The sequence below is a fragment of the Pleurodeles waltl genome, chromosome 12, assembly GCF_031143425.1.
Source record: "Pleurodeles waltl isolate 20211129_DDA chromosome 12, aPleWal1.hap1.20221129, whole genome shotgun sequence".
NCBI lineage: Eukaryota > Metazoa > Chordata > Amphibia > Caudata > Salamandridae > Pleurodeles > Pleurodeles waltl.
This window is the reverse complement of record NC_090451.1, coordinates 680,698,470-680,719,738: the sequence shown is the minus strand read 5'-3', so window position 1 is coordinate 680,719,738 and position 21,269 is coordinate 680,698,470. Positions and strand designations below refer to the sequence as shown.

The 21,269-nt window shown below is 47.5% G+C and overlaps 1 protein-coding gene across 10 annotated transcripts in view; it reads left to right on the top strand.

Annotated features, from left to right (window-relative positions):
* CHD3 (chromodomain helicase DNA binding protein 3) overlaps nt 1-21,269 on the top strand; it is a 1,503,198-nt gene that overhangs the window by 1,367,922 nt on the left and 114,007 nt on the right. For 9 of the 10 annotated variants that reach the window (XM_069218663.1, XM_069218665.1, XM_069218664.1 and 6 more), the window contains one exon: nt 17,650-17,813. The exons of the other annotated variant lie outside the window; for it this stretch is intronic. In XM_069218663.1, the coding sequence (XP_069074764.1) occupies nt 17,650-17,813 (164 nt within the window). The remainder of the gene's footprint in view (nt 1-17,649; nt 17,814-21,269) is intronic. 10 annotated transcript variants of the gene reach the window in all.

Genomic DNA, 21,269 nt, shown 5'->3' with positions numbered 1-21,269 from the left:
GAGCCAAAGCAGCTTCATCAGCTTTGGCTAGAGGTGTTCCTGTGGCTGACATCTGCAGGGCAGTGACTTGGGCGTCCCTCCATACTTTTGCCAAGCATTACTGTTTGGACTCTGAGGTTAGGAGGGATGGCCATTTTGCTCGCTCGGTGCTGCAAGATTTCTTGGTTTGACCATTCGGGCACCCGCCACCGGAGGTTATACTGCTTTGGGACTCTATTCTTTAGGTGAGGAGGAATAAGTTACTTACCTTCGGTAACGCTTTTTCTGGTGGATACAGTAACTACCTGTGGATTCCTCACGGTCCCACCCGCCTACCCATTGCCTGACTGGTCAAACCAGGATCTCTTTGGGTGCGCATCCTTGATTCTGTATATATATATGTATATAGCTGTTTCATGCATATAGTTGTATTTGTTGTATATACTTTTCCTTTACAAATTATGTTAGTGAAAAGGACATTTTGGACTGGAATTATTATATATATATATATATATATATATATATATATATATATATATATTTATTTCTATCTTGAATTGAACATTTATAGCTGTGATATATATATTGAGTTCTACATTAAGGGGGTTATTCCAACTTTGGAGGAGGTGTTAATCCGTCCCAAAAGTGACGGAAAAGTGACGGATTTACCACCAGCCGTATTACGAGTCCATTATATCCTATGGAACTCATAATACGGCTGGTGGTATATCCGTCACTTTACCGTCACTTTTGGGACGGATTAACACCTCCTCCAAAGTTGGAATAACCCCCTAAATGTTTTATTTTCATCTATTCTGGATGAATGTGTACTCTTTAAGTTTAACCTGTTTGCCTCTATGGCACGTAAAAAATGGTGATAACTGACGTCTGCACGTCGACGAGGGCTTCTTATTGCCTGGATGACGTCATGTGGCGTCGCATGGAGTCGGGCGATTGTGACGTCATCATCGACGTGCAGAGCTAGAAGAAATTTCCATCGAGGCTGGCGCGAGGGGAGAATTCTTTAGGTGAGGAATCCACAGGTAGTTAATGTATCCACCAGAAAAAGCTTTACCGAAGGTAAGTAACTTATTCATCAGCCATAAACCTTTCTAGCTTACAACCCCCTTCCTCTAATGGACAGGTTCTTACTACAAAGAACTTTATTTGATGCAAATGCCTGTTGCATTAACGACAACATTGCAACAGATTGTGGATATTTTTCAAGGTTGTTTCTTCATCACCCAGTCATACAGCCATTCATTATCTCACTGTCTACCCTAGTTATGTCTCCACCCCCACCTTGAGTGCCCTCGCAAACTGCTCCCACGCAAACACCCTCACTTGCTGTACTACCTGAGGCACCTCCCAGAAATTATATCCTGCTGCTAGTCCCACCAATTCCTAAGGACATAGGGGAGCAATATTCATCAGATTCTGACATGAACTCAGACTTGGATGGACTCCCCCATAGAGAGATCATGAAGGCAACGCAGAACGGCCAAGGAAGGAGACACATCTGTTCAACCAGATTCCCTTCCAGATGGCATAGCTTTCATGTATGCTGGAAAGGGCAGCTAAAATATTAAGGTTTCAGATGGCTTTGGGGGAAGAACAATATATCCTCTATGATTTTAAGGAACAGTGATATAGAGCTACAAAGACAATTCTCATATTGGACTTTATATGGTCAGAGGGACTAAAACAGAGAAAGATGAGTGCTACGTTTTTGGTATCACATTTGTAGACAAAATACAGGGCCCCAGACTCAGCCTTAGCATGTATTACAGGTCATTTGCAACCATACTAGGTCATTGTGTCAGCGGCTTTACGTACCTCATTACTGCCTGACAGGAACAGCCGGCAGATAGATAATTTGGGCCACAGAATTATTCCCTTGATGGAAATCTCGATCAGTGATGGAAATGCGTTAGTAATTATGGGCCACTACGACCATGTGATGTGGCATGACATCTCGCCACTGATCAACCTCATCTGTGAGGACAAGACGAAACGTGCCAAAGCAGTCATAAAGCTGGGTACAAGAACGTCCTCAGCCTTCTTATACCTAGCAATTGATGTATCCTTCACTGGCTTCTGCCAGCTAGCAGGAGCAGTGGTTCTAAGAAGTCATTGCCAAGATCTACAGCCTTCTGCCCAGAAGTTCAAGCCAAGGATTTGGACATGCCCTTTGACTTAGTTATATAGTTGGGGTAGCACTTAGATAATGCCCTGCAAAACATCAAAATGGATATGAACACTGCAACATTTCTTGGTGCTTTCTAAAATAGGCAACCTGGTCCTACATTTTTTGGCTGAAGAAGGTCCCAGGCATACATGGGAGTTTTCAACCAATGGAGATGAGGCAAGGTCTTTTTTATTCCCCCTTCTTAGGCATACTGGCTAGGACCAGGGCGACACACCTAAAATGAGCAAAAAGCAAGGGTATGGAAGATCTTCCAGACTGAGAAAGATTGCCACCTAGTCGTGCTCACAGGGAACCCAAAAGAGACCTTGACTCTTTGACACTTCATCCTACCCATCTCTAACTCATCACGTGGGTGGAGAATTTCCTGTTTTGCCCACAAAAGTTCATCCCATCAGACTGATGATTGCTACAGAGTGTAAACATGCAAAACACTCTCTAAAGTTCATATAGAAGCCGCCCATCTGTCCACTCAGGAAGGAACATTAGCCACAGCTGATCTACAACAAGAAATTCTCCTATTCGTAAAAGAAGCAATAGAGAAGGTCCTCAGTCCTCAGAGAAACTAGAGATTCTATTCTTGATTCCTGTTGAAAAGCAAGAAAATAGGCCACTGAGACTTGAACAAGTTCCTAAAGAAACAGTTGTTTTGCATAGTAATGCTCCAAGACGTCCCCCTGATGCTTTAAGAGGGGAATTCCTGACCTCACTCGACCTTCAGGATACATATTTCCACATCTCCATACACTGAAACCAGAGAAAGTACCTCTGCTTTTTAGTGGTGCTTTAGCACTATCATTTCAAGGTGCTCTCCTTTGACCTAAAGACTGCACCTCAATTTTGACAGAGTAGCTCGCACTGGTCGCTGCCTTCCTGAGACAACAGGATCATCAAATGTACATGTACATGGTTGACTTGCTTGTCAAGGGAAGAGGCACAGCAAGGCTGGACTGGCTGTAGCGGGCATCAGGCGTTTTCCCTGTGCTCTGGAAGGGTGGGGGCAGGTTTTGCATCTGTGGTGGCCAGTTTTGTTACTGGGGCCAGTTTTGGAGTGGTAACTAGTAACAAAAACAGCAGTGCTTCACACTTGCACCCAACTCCCCCTGCATCCCCTTCCTCTCCTGACTGGTCTGGCAAAAATTGCCAGGGCTGCTTTGGGTTCTGGCCCTGAGGCAGAGGCTTCTACAGCTGCTTACATTAATCTGTTCCCCAGATTAGGCCTGCCTCTGAGCAATAAAAAAATCTTCATTAGACCTAGTGATAAGTGTAGGAGGCTGTCCCTCTATGTAGTGTGCAAATCTAGGCACACTGTGCAGGGAGTCCAGGCGACCACACTTTGGTTTACAGGGGTAAAAACTAGAATTTTTATGGTAGCTTGGTCGAGCAGTTAGGCCACTCTTGGAGAAGTGCAAAACATTTGTTGCACTCACAGCATCAGTCTTGCAACTCACACACTCAAAGGAATAACTCAAGACCAATTTATAGAAATACTTCAGATTTTCATTAAAATGTTAAGACTGAGGTCATCAGAATTGGTTAAGTACTTTTCAAGATATTAATTTTTGAAGTTTAATAAAAATAGTCTTTTGGTGCATAATTACGCACCATAGGCATCAATGGAGGATGACCTTTAAAAATGCATATAAAATCTTACGGTCTATTTACCAAGTTCTTTTGCAGGTTGGTCGAGGCCATCAGTGGGCATGGTGCACCAGCTGGAGAAGTTCAGGCGTCTCCTGGTTCCGGCCGGAGCAGCGGGGAAAATGTCTCTGGAGCTGGTGCAGGGCCACTGCGTGGGACCACTTGAAAAAGCACAGGACAGGTAAGTTTAAAGGCGAAGCTTGAGGGTCCCATTGGAGTGTCAAGATCGCAAGGGGTGGGGGACCCTTAGGGCACAGCTGGATCTTCGATGCAGGGCACAGGGCGGCCGGGACAGAGCGAATTGGTGAGCCAGGACTTGTGCGCAAGGATGCCCTCAGAAGCAGGAGGTAAGTTGGTTCAAGGGTCAATTGCAGGACAACTGGGGCACTCTGGTGGGAGGTCTGGGTTGTTTTTTAAGTCCCTTGACTGAGGCTTCCTCTTGTTCCTTTTGCAGTCCTGGGTGGGCTGTATTGGTGTGGTTCAGCCACTGGAGAGTGCAGTACCACCAAACTTGGCACACTAGCAGGGTTTGTTTTCACGGTCTTTGTTGTTAAGTTTGGTCAAGCTGCTGCAGGACCACTGACCGGAGGCTAATGCCGGTTCTGGCGTTAGGCTCCGGTCAGTGAAGGGGACCTCACTCGCTTGTTGGTTTCGTGAGGATTTAGAGTGGTATCTCCACACTAATGGGAATTCTCTGGAAATTTGCAAAGCCTTGAGGTCTGCTGGGGTTCTTTAGACTTTTTCCAGTTGTCCAGCAGCTCCTCACCAGGAATTGTCAGGTCCTGGGTGCAGCAGGCAGGGATTGGTGCCTTTTCTTTCTGCAGCAGGTCTGTAGTTCTCGTGCCTTTGGCTCTTCTTGGTTCTGGTCTTCTTCTATCTGTCAAATCTAAGTTCTTGGTCTAGGGATGCCCACTAAATACTGTATTTAGTGTGCATTTTAGGAGGAACCTGGTAGTGACCAATAGGTCATGTACCTTAGGGTGTCTATACCCACTAAGTTACCACTTCAGGTGGGCAGAGGTCACTTCCCTGATTGGCTATTTTCCTTTCATCCAAGATATAGGAAAATTAAATGGAGAGTCCGCCTCGCATGGAACACCTTAGGGGTGATGCATGCTAGGTGGGGCCACTCCTCCTGTCCTTTGTTTGATTTTCCTGCCATTGCTCCCGCCATAAGTGGGGGTTTTCAGCAGGGGCTGCCATCTGCTGATAGCAGCAGGCCTGGTGGTCAAGTTTCAAAGGTGGTGAACCCTTTGAAGCTCACCAACAGGGCAGTGCACATTCCTGTGGGAGGAAGTGTTGGTACCTCCACCCAGTAAGGGCTTTGTTCATCATCCCAGTGGGCAGAGGCCCTCACCCCAGGGGTGCAGATTTGTGTCTGAGGGTGGCAGGCTGGTCAGGACCAGTCAGCTACCATGCTAGGGGTGCAAGCTTTTGCAGGAGACACTTCTAAGGTGACCACTAGGTACATTTTTTAATAAATCCCACACTGGTACCAGTTTGGATTTATCATTCTGAGTTGTTTGATACCAAACAACCCAGGGTTCAGAGTGGCCATCATGTAGCTGTGAAACTCGTATTGACGAGTGTCAAGCACTTGCATTACAATGGCTGCTTTGTTCACTCACTATGTCCCAGGTTTGGCAAAGACACACTGGGGGCATATTGCTCATGCAGCTATACAGCTATACTGCATAGTGCACCCTCCCTTAGGCTGGAAGGCCTCCCAAAGGGGTGTCTTACCAATAGTGCATGCAGTGCATAGTGGACAGGGCACACAGGCAGTGAGCCATGTCGAGTTTGTGCTTTAGGTTTGCACCAGAGCACTCAACCTACAATGGTAGGACTGGATGCCTGGCCCTAGAGGGTGGCACAATCAGTGCTGCTGCCCTCAGGGGCCTACCCTTAGTACCCCATGCCCTGAGTACCTAGGTACCATTTACTAGGGACTTACAGCGGTAGCTAAAGGTGTTGACAATTGTGCCAATGCATCACAACAATTTATGAAAAGAGATCTGGCCCAGGGAACCTGGTTAGCAGGAGCCCTGGGCACTAACAACTTCTAGGCTACAGCACAAACCAGGCAAAAAGTGGGGGCTTTCCATGTCAAAAAGAGGCCTTTTCTCACAATAAGACTGCAATTCTTCTAAGCATTCCTGGATACGTAACTAGGAAAGGCTTTTCCTTCTACAGACAGAACACAGAAGTTCTGAGCCACAGACCCTCTCTACCAGACAATAACAGGCTGTACATATATCTTCTGGAACTGATGTCATCCTGCAAAGGGTTGATAACTCTTTTGTAGGCTCTAACTAAGACCCGTACAACAGGATCAAGACAACCAATGGCAGCAAATGTGCAGCTGGTGAGACAACACAGTCCAAGACACAAGCAGACTCAAACAGGGTGTTGCAGTGGTAGAGGGTTTCTTCAAACCTTAATACAGGCCTCCTGTTCCAGCCTTTATCGTACTAGATAGAGCTGACTACGTATGTCTTCATGGAGGGCTTGGGAGCCCACATGTAGGAGCTATTGACCAAAGGCCTCTGGTCTGAGAGAAAAGATGCGGCACATCAACATCCTGGAGCTAAGAGCATTGAGGCTAGGCTAGGACTGTGTGACATCCAACAAGGTTGACATGACAGTGGAACTCGTACCTGGATGACAAAAAAATCAGATAAATGCAGTGGCTCAAGCATTAACAGACTACCATGAGTAGGAGCTCCATCAAGATCAAGGAGATACATCTTCCACACATGGGGATCACCAACATTAGACCTGTTCACTACTCAAGACAACAAGAAATGCTGGTGTTATGATAGCACGTTTTGGCGACCAGGAACATTGGGACGTTTTTGTTCAATCAAACGGCTGAAAGTCTTTGCATGTACTTTTCCTCCATTTCCCCTAACCCCCAGTTATTTTGTAGGGCAAGGCGGTTCACTGTACCCTGATTCTCATTGCTCCAGTCACACCCATACAGCCATCTCCTGAGACTGTCTGCATATCCAGCACTGCCACCAAAGATGGACTGGCTCCTCCAGAGGCACCATGAAAAGATATTCCATCATGGCCTGAAGTCTCTGAAACCAAGCCTGGCACCTGATTATTTAAAATGCAATAATTTAGATATTCAAGCTGAGTGCTGAAACATTTGGTCAGGGGCACTAGCTCCAGCAGCCACAAAGATAAACAATGACTAGTGGAAGCATTTTTCTATATGGTGTAAAGACAAACATTCCATCTACTGTCCACACAGCCCCATCAAATATTTTCGTACTTTCTGGATCTGGCGAACAGTGACCTCAAATATTCAACATTTATAGTACACCTATCGGTGATCTCGAAATTGTGAATAGCAGAAAATATCTCTGCAACTCGATTTACGCAACAAATTATAAAACAGTGCATGAAGAACATTTAGAGCTTTCCCTCTTACTCTTCGCTCTCCAGTGCCTTGAGATTTGAACACTGTTCTAAACCTAATTTCCTGGATGTCTGCACTTCTCGTAACCCTAACATCAACAAGAAGAGTAGGGGAGTTGCAAGTGCTTACTGTAAAAACCGCCAGGAACAGGATGGCGGGAAGGGGGTCGGAATAAGCAGCGCCGCCATGGGGGTTCTGCCCAAGCAGGGGAAATCCGGCGGGAAACCGCCGGATTCCCTTTTCTGACCGCGGCTTTAACGCGGGCAATGAAGCACCGCCAGCCTGTCGGAATGAGGGCCTATATGTTCATGCCACCCTCTCTATTCTGCGGTCCAAGCCTCAATTCTATTAAATACTCGGACTTGTGCTTTGAAATCTGGCCTACAATGGCCTCTTGGGGGGGTAGGACAGTTTAGCTCCTCTACCTCATTAACTGAGGTTTGGGCTGTTTCGAGTGAGGTGGATGTGTAACAGTAGTGCTGTTTAAAGTAACTGTGGATTTCCAGCCTGATGGTGTGGAACGATTCAGTCATTAGACTATGTGAAAGGTCCTATGCTGGACAACATAGAAATGTGAAGTTCTAACATATCTTGGAAAGATACATAATGAACTACAAGGTAGTTCTACACTACAATGTGTGTCTCTCAACAAATACACATTTCAGCTAAACCTTCAAATAAACATTAAATACTCAGGGGGTTATTACAACTTTGGAGGAGGTGTTAATCCGTCCCAAAAGTGACGGTAAAGTGACGGATATACCACCAGGCGTATTACGAGTCCATTTTATCCTATGGAACTCGTAATACGGCTGGTGGTATATCCGTCACTTTACCGTCACTTTTGGGACGGATTAACACCTCCTCCAAAGTTGTAATAACCCCCTCAGTTTGTAGGCCACAATATGCTGAGAAATTGCCATTCTGGGAATTTGCAGTGAAAAACACTGCTTTATTTGAGGCAAACTCTGAGCATTGTGATCAAAGGCTATAATAACTACGGAGTCAAAACTGCATGTTTAACCAAAGACTGGGAATGATTCATGCATGTAAGTAACTTTGTAGCATGTTTGGCTATGATTAACATGCTTTGCATACTGCTGCCATCTAATGTTGGGCTCAGACATTACATTATTTTTCTTGAATGAAGCTTCAAGTTACAAGATGCTGTGTGACTCCTTCCTTGGTTCACAATGCACATGGGCACCATCTCTACCTTTAGATTGTCTTTTTTCCACCAAGTATTCAACATGTCTAGCTGGCTCCGAGACTGACACTTTATCCTGTGGCAAATTCGGAACCAGCTTTAGTTCATCAGTTCTAGTGAAAGATCAAATACCTTGCATTTGTTTGACCTTCTTACATGAGAGATCGATTCAACACCCAGTTAGACAGTGCATGTTCCCAACCTTTTTTAATCACAGACGACTTTGCTTCTGAGACTGTCGGCAGATGAATCACATATCTTCCGATTCCTCCGACATTGTCAGATCATGTGTCTTGGGGTGATCACCACAAAAGTCTGTAACTTCTGTCTCTCCCCTGAGCAAAAGGAATTGACATGCAACTTTTGTCTCACCTTCTGGTGCAGGATATTTGCCTGTGTTTTCCCCCTCTCCCACTCAGTCCATACATGGTGAGAAGAATGAGGCAAGTCTCTACATTACCATGATTCTAGGGTCAGCCAGCCCTGGTTCTTGGTGCTACTGGAAATGTCTAATAGTCCCTACAAGAAACATCCCATCAGGCCATACCCAGACAGTCCTATGCAATAATGTGGTATAATGAAGCACCCAGACTCAAAATAGCCCAATAGCTCAATGTAACGATCTGGCACCAGAGATCCTACAGTTCTTATACTGACATCTTCCAGAGGAGTTTAGGGTATTCTTGCAAGAGTCACGTAAACCTACCATGTGTGTAAGATAGGCAGCAATGTGGAAATGTTTTATCCACTATGGCATCTCAAAGCAACTAGACCCCTTCAGCGTTATCGTGCAAGACATCATTCTCTACCTTTTACATCTTCAAAAGGCAGAGCTAGCATACACTTTGATACACACCTTCATTTAGCAGCTGTAGCTCCATGTAAGCAGAACAGGAAATATGCATCCCTTTTAGGATTTCTGTAGTCAAGGAGCTCATGAGCGTCTGACCCCTCCAGCACCTGCTTGGAACTTCAGTGTTATACTGTCCAGGTTTATGGGGCCACCTTTTGAGCCTCTTCATTCATACCAATTACACATGGAAAGTAGCTTTACTTGTAGCTACAACTTCCCTCAGGCACATTAATGAGCTACAAGCACTTGCAATTCAAGAACCATTCATGAAAATCCACAAGGAGCAGATACTTAGGATTAGTCCTTAACCAATCCTAAATTTCTGCCTTTCTGGTTAAACCAGGCTGTAGAGCTGCCCATATTTTTCTGGCAGCCTGATTCTGCTGTGGAGAAAGCGTTACACACATTGGATGTTAAATGTGCACTTACGTACCATACTGGCAGGACTAAGCCTTTCCATAAGAGTAACCAGCTTTTTGTTGCTTTTGCTGCACCATACAATGGTCACTCTATATTTAAAGCAGGCTTTTCCAGGTGGTTTGTGAAAAGTATCCATACTTGTTATGCTGTAACTAAACATGTGCTTCCCGCACCTCCTGTGGCACACTTTACAAGTAAAAAGCCACCCACCATGTCCTTCTTAGGCAGTATCCCGTTAACTGATATCTACAACACAGCAAGATCGTCAACAATACACAAGTTCACAAAGCAACATTCTGTTGCCAAATTGCATTATAAACAAGCTATGGTTGGCCAAAGTGTACTAAGGACTTTGTTTAAACATATACACCATATGCCAGTAAGCCAGCACTGAAAGGAAACTGTTTTACACTCAATGCAAAGCATGTGAATCTACAGCTACACATACTATGATTGGAAAATGTCACTTACCCTATACACATCTGTTTGTAGCCTGTTGCGCTGTAGATTCACATGCATACATTCATATATACATGCGCCCTCCCTTCTCGCTAGAAGCAGGAAGTTATTGCACATTTTCTTTATGAATGTACATTAATTAACTGATTACAATGCACAGGACACATATATTATTTTATTATATATACACACACATATACGATTTCTGGTGGATCGCAAAAGATGCCTTTACATTTTGTATTTTTCTTGTGACATTGTCTCATGACATTTGATGTGCTTCAGAGACAAAGGTAAAAGTTTAGTGGCCTTTTCAATGGAAAATGTCCTGTCTGTAAATCACAGTGTGCTACTGCAAGATGGCTTAGTGATACATTTGTAACAGTGTGCTCCAAAATGCATCACAAGCTACATAATACACTCTCACCACTCTCCTGCTGAATACTTTGTGTGAAGCTAGGATTGTTCACAATCCCTATGCTTTCATTGATGTTAGCACCCCTACTCTGAAAATTGTTGCAGCCCCACTCAGCAAAGGTGCTGAATTATACCCCTAAGTCCAGTTCATTGCAAACATTCCTATGCAAGACTGGGTGAACCTTCAAGTATTTTTTGCTGATGAGCTTTTTACTTCACAAAGTCATTTTAACAGAGAGGTCCTCTTTATGACCCTGGCGGTGGGCGGAGAAGTGGATGGCAGAAAAAAAAATTGAATTATGACCATGGCGGTTACCGCCATGGTCATCTGCCACTTCTCCGTTCCGACCGCTGGGCTGGAGACTTGGGTCTCCAGCCCAGCGGCCGTCACAAGACCGCCGGCAGTATCACGACCCGGCTGACCGCCATGGATTTCATGGGTTGGGAACCGCCATGAAATCCATGGTGGTAAGCACTATCGGTGCTAGGGAATTCCTTCCATGGCACTGATAGGGGTCTCCCCCACCCCGAGTCCTCCCCCCACCCAACCACCTACTACCACCCAAAGGTGGCAGGACCACCCTCCCCACCCCTACCCCCAAAATTGCTACACAGACACACACCGTACACGCATGCATACAGCACCAACACACATACCCGCACACATACCAACAAACATGCCTACAGACACACACACAGTCATACACGTACACCGACATACAGACATACATGCACACATCCATACAGACATACAGACAGACACGCACACATTTCCGAACACACTACACCCCTGCATGCATTCACGCACTCACACACCCCCTCTACATACTCACACACACACCCCCATGCACGCACACAACACCCCCTCACCCCCCTCTCCTAACAGACGATCAACTTACCTGGTCCGTTGATCCTCCAGGAGGGGACGGGATCCATGGGGGCTGCTCCGCCGCCAGCACCCCGTCACCAGAACACCGCCACGCCGAATCACGGAATGTGATTCAGTGTGCGGTGTTCTGATGACAGGCGGTGGAGGTGGAGCAACCTCCACTTCCCCTCCGACCACCAGTATGGCTGCTGGCGGCTCTCCGTCCCAAAAAGGACAGAGGGCTGCCAGCAGTCATAATTCACAGAGCGTAAAACCACCTGCACTGGCAGTCTTCAGCACAGCGGTCACTCGGCTGTCTTTCAAAAAGACCGCTGAGGTTGTAATGACCACCAGAATGTGCTCACTATATGTGATCATACAAAATCATCCCACTTGTGTATGACTATCTGATAGAGACTTCTAGTTGCAGATTCCTTACCTTTGAATTTCCCCAGGCGTCAGACTGGATCTGGAGATTTTTATTAGAGCAGTACCTCTGCGTGCCGTAAGGTGGCGTGGGTCAACTCCGCGGTATGTAGGTGCCACCCCGGCGCGCTGACGTCAGTTCTTTTCTTTGCGCGCCAGCCTACGCGCAGCTCCGGAGAAGAGATACCCCTGTCATTTTTTTGACTACGTCAACACTTTTGTCGAATTTTTGACGAGTTTGTGGATGCGTCAAAGGATGTCCCGACAGACCGTATTCAAGCTCTGCGACTCCTGTCAGCGAACCATGTTGGTGATGGATCCGCACCTCATGTGTCTCTGGTGCCTGGAGCGCAATCACGACCCAAAGTCGTGCTCTGAGTGTCGGGCCATGAACCTGAAGGCTTTGCGGGAGTGGTCCCTAAAGCTAAAGCTCATGGCGGTCCGACACTCGATTCCGTGGCGCTCACAGTCCCGTTCGTGTAGAAGGTCTTGAGCCCAGCCACAGATTCACCACCACTCTTTGCTTCCAAGCCATCAGGACATTCGGGTCACAAAAAGAAGAAGTCAAAGAAGGACAAGTGTTCTTTGACTTCACCCTGTCTTTCGGATGATACCACGTGGGAAGAGCGTCAACTCTCTAGGCCTCCATCAACGGAGCCTTCTTCTGGGTCGGCTCTGCGCTTCCCCGACATCCCAGGAGCCAGAGCCACCCCCACCTAACTTAAAGAATTTTATGAGGCCATGTGCCTGGCTGAGAACATCTGGCTTTTCGGGGGATATTCAGCAATCCATGATGGACATGCCCTTTGATGGCACACGTCTCTTCGGATACAAGGCAGACTCAGCGCTTGATTGCTTTAAGGATTCCCGAGCCACAGCCTGGTCCCTTGGCCTCGCGCCCGCACCTAGACTCCGGCAGTCCACCTTTCGCCCCTTATGTGACTACAGTAGGGGCACACAACTGCGTCCTTTTCCCCTGGCCACCGACCCGCGCATGCTGTACAGGCCCTGCTCGGCCGCGGGATCCCACGTTCACGGGGATCAGGGAGCCAGCGGGTCACCCAGTCCACCCTGTCCCCTCTTCACCCACCAAGCCTTCCTAGTCCACAGGTACATCAGGAGCCAGTAGGTGGCAGGATACGCCATCACCTGCCCCAATGGCACTCCATTACCTCAGACAGGTGGGTCCTCCAAATTGTCAGGAGGGGCTACTCCCTCCCCTTCGAGACATCTCCTCCACCCATGCCACCTTCATACAGTCAGATATCGGAGGATCATATGGAGCTTCTCCACGAGGAAGTCCAAGCCCTTTTGGCCAAAGGAGCTATAGAGAGGGTTCATTTGCCAGAAGTAGGTCGTAGTTGCTATTCCCTCTACTTTCTCGTTCCAAAAAAATACAAAGGTCTTCGACCTATATTAGATCTTTGGTCCCTCAATCTCTTCCTAAAAAAGGAGAAGTTTAAAATGTTGACATTGGCTCAGGGCCTGTGTGCCCTGGATCACGGAGACTGGATGGTAGCATTGGACTTGCAAGATGCATACTTCGACATTCCCGTGTTGCCGGCCCACAGACGTTACCTACGATTCATGGTAGGTCACAAGCACTTTCAGTTTACCGTGCTCCCCTTTGGCTTTACCAGTGCCCCTCGGGTTTCACGAAGGTGATGGTAGTGGTGGCAGCTCATCTGTGTAGGTTAGGGGTCCCAGTCTTCCCCTACCTCGACGATTGGCTGTTGAAGGCGAACTCGCCCCAGACAGTTGTCTCCCACCTCCAGACTACGGCGAACCTTTTGCATTCGCTGGGGTTCACTATCAACATGCCGGTCACACCTGACTCCTTCTCAGACGCTCCCTTTCATCTGAGCTGTTCTGGATACAGTGCAATGTCGGGCATATCCTCCCGAAAAGCGAGTCCAGGATATTCGGGCTATGATACTGAGTTTTCAGCCTCTGTCCTGGATTTAGGTGAGAATGACTCTGAGGCTGCTGGGCCTCATGGCCTCCTGCATTCTGCTGGTTCAAAAGGCCAGAAGGCATATGCGGGCTCTGCAGTGGGACCTGAAGTTCCAGTGGACACAGCATCAGGGAAATCTCTCTGATAAAGTCCAGATCTCAGAAGGGACTGCGAAAGACCTGCAGTGGTGGTTAACGAATCAAGATTAGGTCAAGGGCATATCTCTCTCCTTTCCTCAACCAGATCTTACGGTCGTGACAGATGTGTCACTCCTGGGATGGGGTGTCCACATGGGAGAGGCAGAGATCAGAGGCATCTGGTCTCCAGTGGAAACGGGACTCCATATCAATCATCTGACGCTCCGAACGATTGGACTAGCATTGAAAGCATTTCTTCCCTCCCTCAAGGGGAAAACAGTGCAGGTGTTCAGAGACAACACCACAGCCCTGTGGTATTGCAACAAACAAGGCGGAGTGGGGTCATGGACCCTTTGTCAAGAGACCCTTTTCCTCTGGACTTGGCTGGCACATCAGGGTATTTCGCTGGTGGTTCAACACCTGTAGGCTCCTTGACTGCCAGAGCAGAAGAACTCAGCCGACGATGCATGGGTGACTACAAATGGCGTCTCTATCCGGAGGTGGTGCAAGGTCTCTTCCTGCAGTGGGGAGAACCTTGGTTAGACTTGTTCGCTGCCTTAGAGAACTCGCAATGTCAGCTGTTTTGCGCGCTGGAGTTTCCAAGGCGCACTCGCTCAGTGACTTTTTTCTTCGCTACTAGAATTCAGGCCTCCTGTACGCCTTGCCGCCAATACCACTTCTGCCCAGAGTTCTGATGAAGATCAGACAAGACCGGGCCCATGTAATACAAGTGGCTCTGAACTGGGCACGAAGAGTCTGCTATCCCGAGCTTTTGAACATGGCCAGAGCTCCTGCGATCAGATTGCCCCTTCGGGAGGATCTTCTGTCGTAGCAGCAGGGGAAGGCCCTCCACCTGACCCTGTCAACTCTGCGGCTTCATGCATGGAGATTGAGCAGCGACAGTGGACGTCCTTTGACTTTCCACCCGAAGTCTGTGACGTTATCTTGGCAGTCAGGCGTCCCTCAACCAAAACTGTATACGCCTGTCGTTATAAGAAATGTGTGGCATGGTGCATTGACAATTCTGTCAATCCTCTATCTGCTCCTCTTTCTCAAGTCCTTCTCATTATTCTTTCCCTTGCCCGGCAGGGTTCCACCTTGGGCACTCTAAAGTGCTATCTCTCTATCATCTCTGCTTTCTTGAGGTTAACTGATCAGCCTTCCTTATTTACATCTCCCATAGTTGGGAGGTTTCTTAAAGGCCTCACATATCGCTTTCCTACTTTCCCATTCATCATGCCCCAAAGGGATCTCAACCTGGTCTTAACAGCCCTTATGTGTACCCCGTTTGAACTGCTTCACAACTGTCCTCTAAGACTCTTACCTATAAAGGCTGTCTTTTTAGTTGCCATTACTTCTGCCCACAGGGTCAGTGAACTCCAGGCTCTGTCATCTAAGCCACCTTTCCTTGCCATGCATCCTGACAAAGTGTTGCTTCGCATAAGTGCTTCTTTTATAACTAAGGTAGTGACACCCTTCCATGTTGGACAGTCCATCACCTTGCCTACCTTTTATGCATCCCCACATCCCTCTCATGAAGAGGAGAGATTCCACCGTCTGGACCCAAAAAGAGCATTGGTGTTCTATCTCGATCTTACCAAAGATTTACAGGTGGACGATCAACTCTTTGTGGAATATGTGGGTGCAAAGAAGGGGAAGGGGTGCAGAAGAGGACCACTTCAAGATAGGTACTCTTATGCATCAAAATGTGCTACGCTCTGGCTAAAAAGCAGCCTCCTGAAGGTTTACGAGCTCATTCCACCAGAGCTACCACAGCGTTAGCACAGGGCGTTCCAGTCCTGGATATTTGTCAGGCAGCAACGTGGGCATGTCGGCACACTTTTACCAAGCACTACTGCCTAGACAATCAGGTCTGAAGGGACGGCTACATTGGCTGTTCGGTCCAGCAGGACCTTTTGGTGTGATCTTAGTTCACAGGGCCACCACCGGGGATGGTATTGCTCGGGTATCTATTTAAAGGTAAGGAATCTTAAACTCGAAGTCTTTATCAGATGTACAAGTTACTTACCTTCGCTAATAAAATATCTGGTAGAGACATATTCTAGTTACAGATTCCTTGACGACCCGCACTGCGAACTGATTTTTAGGGACAGGAACTTTCCCTTGAGGGCCCTAGTTTTGGTTCACCACTCGCAGTGTTCTTCATGGCTCCGCACTACTGGTGTGGAAAGTCGTGAAAAGAAACTGACGTCAGTTCACCGTGGTGGCACCTATAAACAACCTCAACGTCATCATGGCGAACACAACGCCAACAACGCCTGTGAAGTTGACCATTGCCACCTGACGGCGCACAGAGGTACTGCTCGAAGAAAAATCTCCGGATCCAGTCTGGCACCTGGGGAAATTCAAAGGTAAGGAATCTGCAACTAGAATATGTCTCTACCAGATATTTCATTACCAAAGGTAAGTAACTTGTAATTCACACATGAGAAATATGGATGAGACTAATGGCCAGAGCTGCAGACTTTGGATTAGGGTAACCAGGTTTGAATCCAGTCATGACTTGATCTCCTTGCTTAAAACAAAATTCATTTGACTTTATGTAATGTAAACTGGTGCTCATGTAAAGCTCCCCAGTGCTCTTGTGTTTCCGCTATATAAAACTGAAACATATATATAATCCAAAAAGCAGCACTATTGCTCGTTTTATCACAAAAATGAATATGAGACCCCATACTTCTTTGGAGAAAGGGTCTTCAGATTTTCTAAAATCATTGGGATCAACACCAAGATTTTTCAGAAGCCTGGTGACTTTAGTGAACGGAGGCCACAGACCAGCACCCCACTCAGAAAAGTGTTCCAGCTCCAATGCAATTCACCATCTTCCACTTTGCCACAATCTGATAAAGACGTATTGAATGGCTTAGTCAAAGTTGTGATATTTACAAACAATTGCTGTTAAAGAGGAATGCAAACAATTGTAAATAATTAGTTATTTTTGTAATTCACATGTTATTGAAGTCATGTCTAGTAATACATTAATAAATTCCCCCCACTCATTTCCATTAAAGCTAGGTGGGTTGCAAAAGTATGCCATTTTAAAACCTGGGTCATGGTTCTCAATTGCCGGAGAAGCAGTACTCTACACCAGTTGTTCCCAACCTGTGGACCGAGGACCCCTGGCGGTCCGCGAAGCCTTCTCAGGGGGTCCGCAAATCCTTAGAAAATTGAATAATATTAACAGATTAGATCCCCAGTTTTCAGTAATAACTCAGTGGGGGGTCCCCTGATACCAGTAATGTTTCAGCGGGGATCCCAGGTTCCAGTTATGATAAAGTGGGGGTCCACAGAAGTCAAAAGGTTGGGAACCACTGCTCTACACTGAACTCTTATCTTTCACCTGCTGTGTGAAAAACAGGTACAAATATGGAGTCTGTGCCAATGCACATTGTGAACTATGGGTGGAGTTACAGAGCATTCTGTAACTTGAAGCGTCTTAAAAAACAACTTACTATGTGAGAGCCCAACAGTAGATAACAGGAGAAGGCAAAGCGTGTGAATCTACAGCACAAAAGGCTACTAACAGATTCTTACAGGTACGCAAAATTTTCCTTTCCATCTCCCCGCATATCCTCTATGTTTCTGAACTCCAACATGACATTTGTCTCTATCTCTTATTTTACGGGAATACTGCCAGTTCTGAACCAACTGGAGGAACTACTGAGTGACATGAAGGCTGATGTAACGCGCTTGCCTGCTACTCTTTCCCGGATCCCTCCAATCGCTGCCCGTCTCCAGATGTCTGAGCGTAGCATCCTCAGTCGCCTTGCCAGCAAAGGAAACGAGATGCAGACAGCACCGGTAATTACATTTTAAATTCAACTTTCTCTACAGGCAGTTGTGCTCACCCCCTTCAGAGATATAAATGTCAAAAAGCAGAAACACTGTGTTTGAAAATTGTGTAAGACTGCCACTCTGTAGTTTGGTCTCGATATCCCAGTCTGGTGTATCAGGTATTGAAAGTATGTAGCCTTGGTCTGCTGATCTATGGGATAGGCAGTGATTGTCAGCTTTATTGCTGCTCAGAAGTGAAGCTATCAGTAATAGACTATGGCCCTCATTACAACCCTGGCGGTCGGTAGAGAAGTGGCAGTAATACCGCCAACAGGCTGGCGGTAAAAAAAATGAAATTACAAGCATGGCGGTGACCACCATGCTAAACCGCCACTTCTCCACTCCGACCGCCAGGGTGGTAATGACCGTTGGGCTGGCGACTTTGGTGACTAGCCCGGCAGCCGTCCCTACACCGCCGGCGGTATCACGACCCCGCATACTGCCATGGATTTCGTGGGGTTCTGTACTGCCACGAAATCCATGACGGTAGGCACTATCAGTGCCAGGAAATTCCTTCCCTGGCACAGATAGGGGACTCCCCCACCCCCCTCCCCAGAGTCCTCCCCCCACACCCACGACCCCCCTACCACCCCCCAAAGGTGGCAGGACCCCCTTCCCCAACCCCCCCATTGACACACACACACCCCACCCCCCTACACTCACACACCAACTACACAAACACGCTGACATACATGTACAAAATACACGCACACATACACAGAGACATACACACAGACATATGCGCACACATTTCCCATACACACTACACACCCCCGCATTCATACACTGTAAGGAAATGCCTCCTTGGCATGGTTACTCCCTGACTTTTTGCCTTTGCTGATGCCAAGTTATGATTTGAAAGTGTGCTTAGGCCTGCTAACCAGGCCCCAGCACCAGTGTTCTTTCCCTAACCTGTACCTTTGTTTCCACAATTGGCACACCCTGGCATCCAGGTAAGTCCCTTGTAACTGGTACCCCTGGTACCAAGGGGCCTGATGCCAGAGAAGGTCTCTAAGGGCTGCAGCATGTCTTATGCCACCCTGGGGACCCCTCACTCAGCACAGACACACTGCTTGGCAGCTTGTGTGTGCTGGTGGGGAGAAAATGACTAAGTCGACATAGCACTCCCCTCAGGGTGCCATGCCAACCTCACACTGCCTATGGCATAGATAAGTCACCCCTCTAGCAGGCCTTACAGCCCTAAGGCAGGGTGCACTATACCATAGGTGAGGGCATAGGTGCATGAGCACTATGCCCCTACAGTGTCTAAGCAAAACCTTAGACATTGTAAGTGCAGGGTAGCCATAAGAGTATATGGTCTGGGAGTCTGTCATACACAAACTCCACAGCACCATAATGGCTACACTGAAAACTGGGAAGTTTGGTATCAAACTTCTCAGCACAATAAATGCACACTGATGCCAGTGTACATTTTATTGTGAAATACACCCCAGAGGGCATCTTAGAGATGCCCCCTGAAAACATACCCGACTTCCAGTGTGGGCTGACTAGTTTTGCTTGGAGTCCTTTAGTGCAGCTTATCTGGACGATATTGCTGTCTTTAGCTCCAGCTGGCAGGATCACCTGGTCCACCTGAAGAAGGTTTTGAAGGCCCTGCAAGCAGCAGGCCTCTCTATCAAGGCATCCAAATGTCAGATAGGGCAGGGAACTGTGGATTACTTGGGACACCTTGTAGGTGGAGGCCAAGTTCAGCCACTTCAGCCCAAGATCCAGACTATTCTGGACTGGGCAGCTCCAAAAACCCAGACTCAAGTCAGGGCATTCCTTGGCGTGACTGGGTACTACAGGAGGTTTGTGAAGGGATATGGATCAAAAGTGACACACCTCACAGAACTTACCTCTAAGAAAATGCCCAAGAAGGTAAACTGGACTGTAGAATGCCAACAGGACTTTGACACCCTGAAACAAGCTATGTGCCCAGCACCAGTTCTAAAAGCTCCAGATTACTCCAAGCAGGTCATTGTGCAGACTGATGCCTCTGAACATGGGATAGGGGCAGTTTTGTCCCAAACAAATGATGATGTCCTTGACCAGCCTGTTGCTTTCATTAGCAGGAGGTTACTCCCCAGGGAGCAGCGTTGGAGTGCCATTGAGAGGGAGGCCTTTGCTGTGGTTTGGTCCCTGAAGAAGCTGAGACCATACCTCTTTGGTACTCACTTTGTAGTTCAAACTGACCACAGACCTCTCAGATGGCTAATGCAAATGAAAGGTGAAAATCCAAAACTGTTGAGGTGGTCCATCTCCCCACAGGGAATGGACTTTATAGTGGAACACAGACCTGGGACTGCCCATGCCAATGCAGATGGCCTTTCCAGGTTCTTCCACTTAGAAAATGAAGACTCTCTTGGGAAAGGTTAGTCTCATCCTCTTTTGTTTGGGGGGGGGGGGGGTTGTGTAAGGAAATGCCTCCTTGACATGGTTACCCCCTGACTGTTTGCCTTTGCTGATGCCAAGTTATGATTTGAAAGTGTGCTGAGGCCTGCTAACCAGGCCCCAGCACCAGTGTTCTTTCCCTAACCTGTACCTTTGTTTCCACAATTGGCACACCCTGGCATCCAGGTAAGTCCCTTGTAACTGGTACCCCTGGTACCAAGGGCCCTGATGCCAGGGAAGGTCTCTAAGGGCTACAGCATGTCTTATGCCACCCTGGAGACCCCTCACTCAGCACAGACACACTGCTTGCCAGCTTGTGTGTGCTGGTGGGGAGAAAATGACTAAGTCGACATGGCACTCCCCTCAGGGTGCCATGCCAACCTCACACTGCCTATGGCATAGATAAGTCACCCCTCTAGCAGGCCTTACAGCCCTAAGGCAGGGTGCACTATACCATAGGTGGGGGCATAGGTGCATGAGCACTATGCCCCTACAGTGTCTAAGCAAAACCTTAGACATTGTAAGTGCAGGGTAGCCATAAGAGTATATGGTCTGGGAGTCTGTCATACACAAACTCCACAGCACCATAATGGCTACACTAAAAACTGGGAAGTTTGGTATCAAAACTTCTCAGCACAATAAATGCACACTGATGCCAGTGTACATTTTATTGTGAAATACACCCCAGAGGGCATCTTAGAGATGCCCCCTGAAAACATACCCGACTTCCAGTGTGGGCTGACTAGTTTTACCAGCCTGCCACACACCAGACATGTTGCTGGCCACATGGGGAGAGTGCCTTTGTCACTCTGTGGCTAGTAACCAAGCCTGTACTGGGTGGAGGTGCTTCTCACCTCCCCCTGCAGGAACGGTAACACCTGGCAGTGACCTCAAAGGCTCACCCCCTTTGTTACTGCGCCCCAGGGCACTCCAGCTAGTGGAGATGCCCGCCCCCTCCGGCCACGCCCCACTTTTGGCGGCAAGTCAGGATCCACATCGGGGCTCTTGGGGGAATGCGTTTTCCATGGC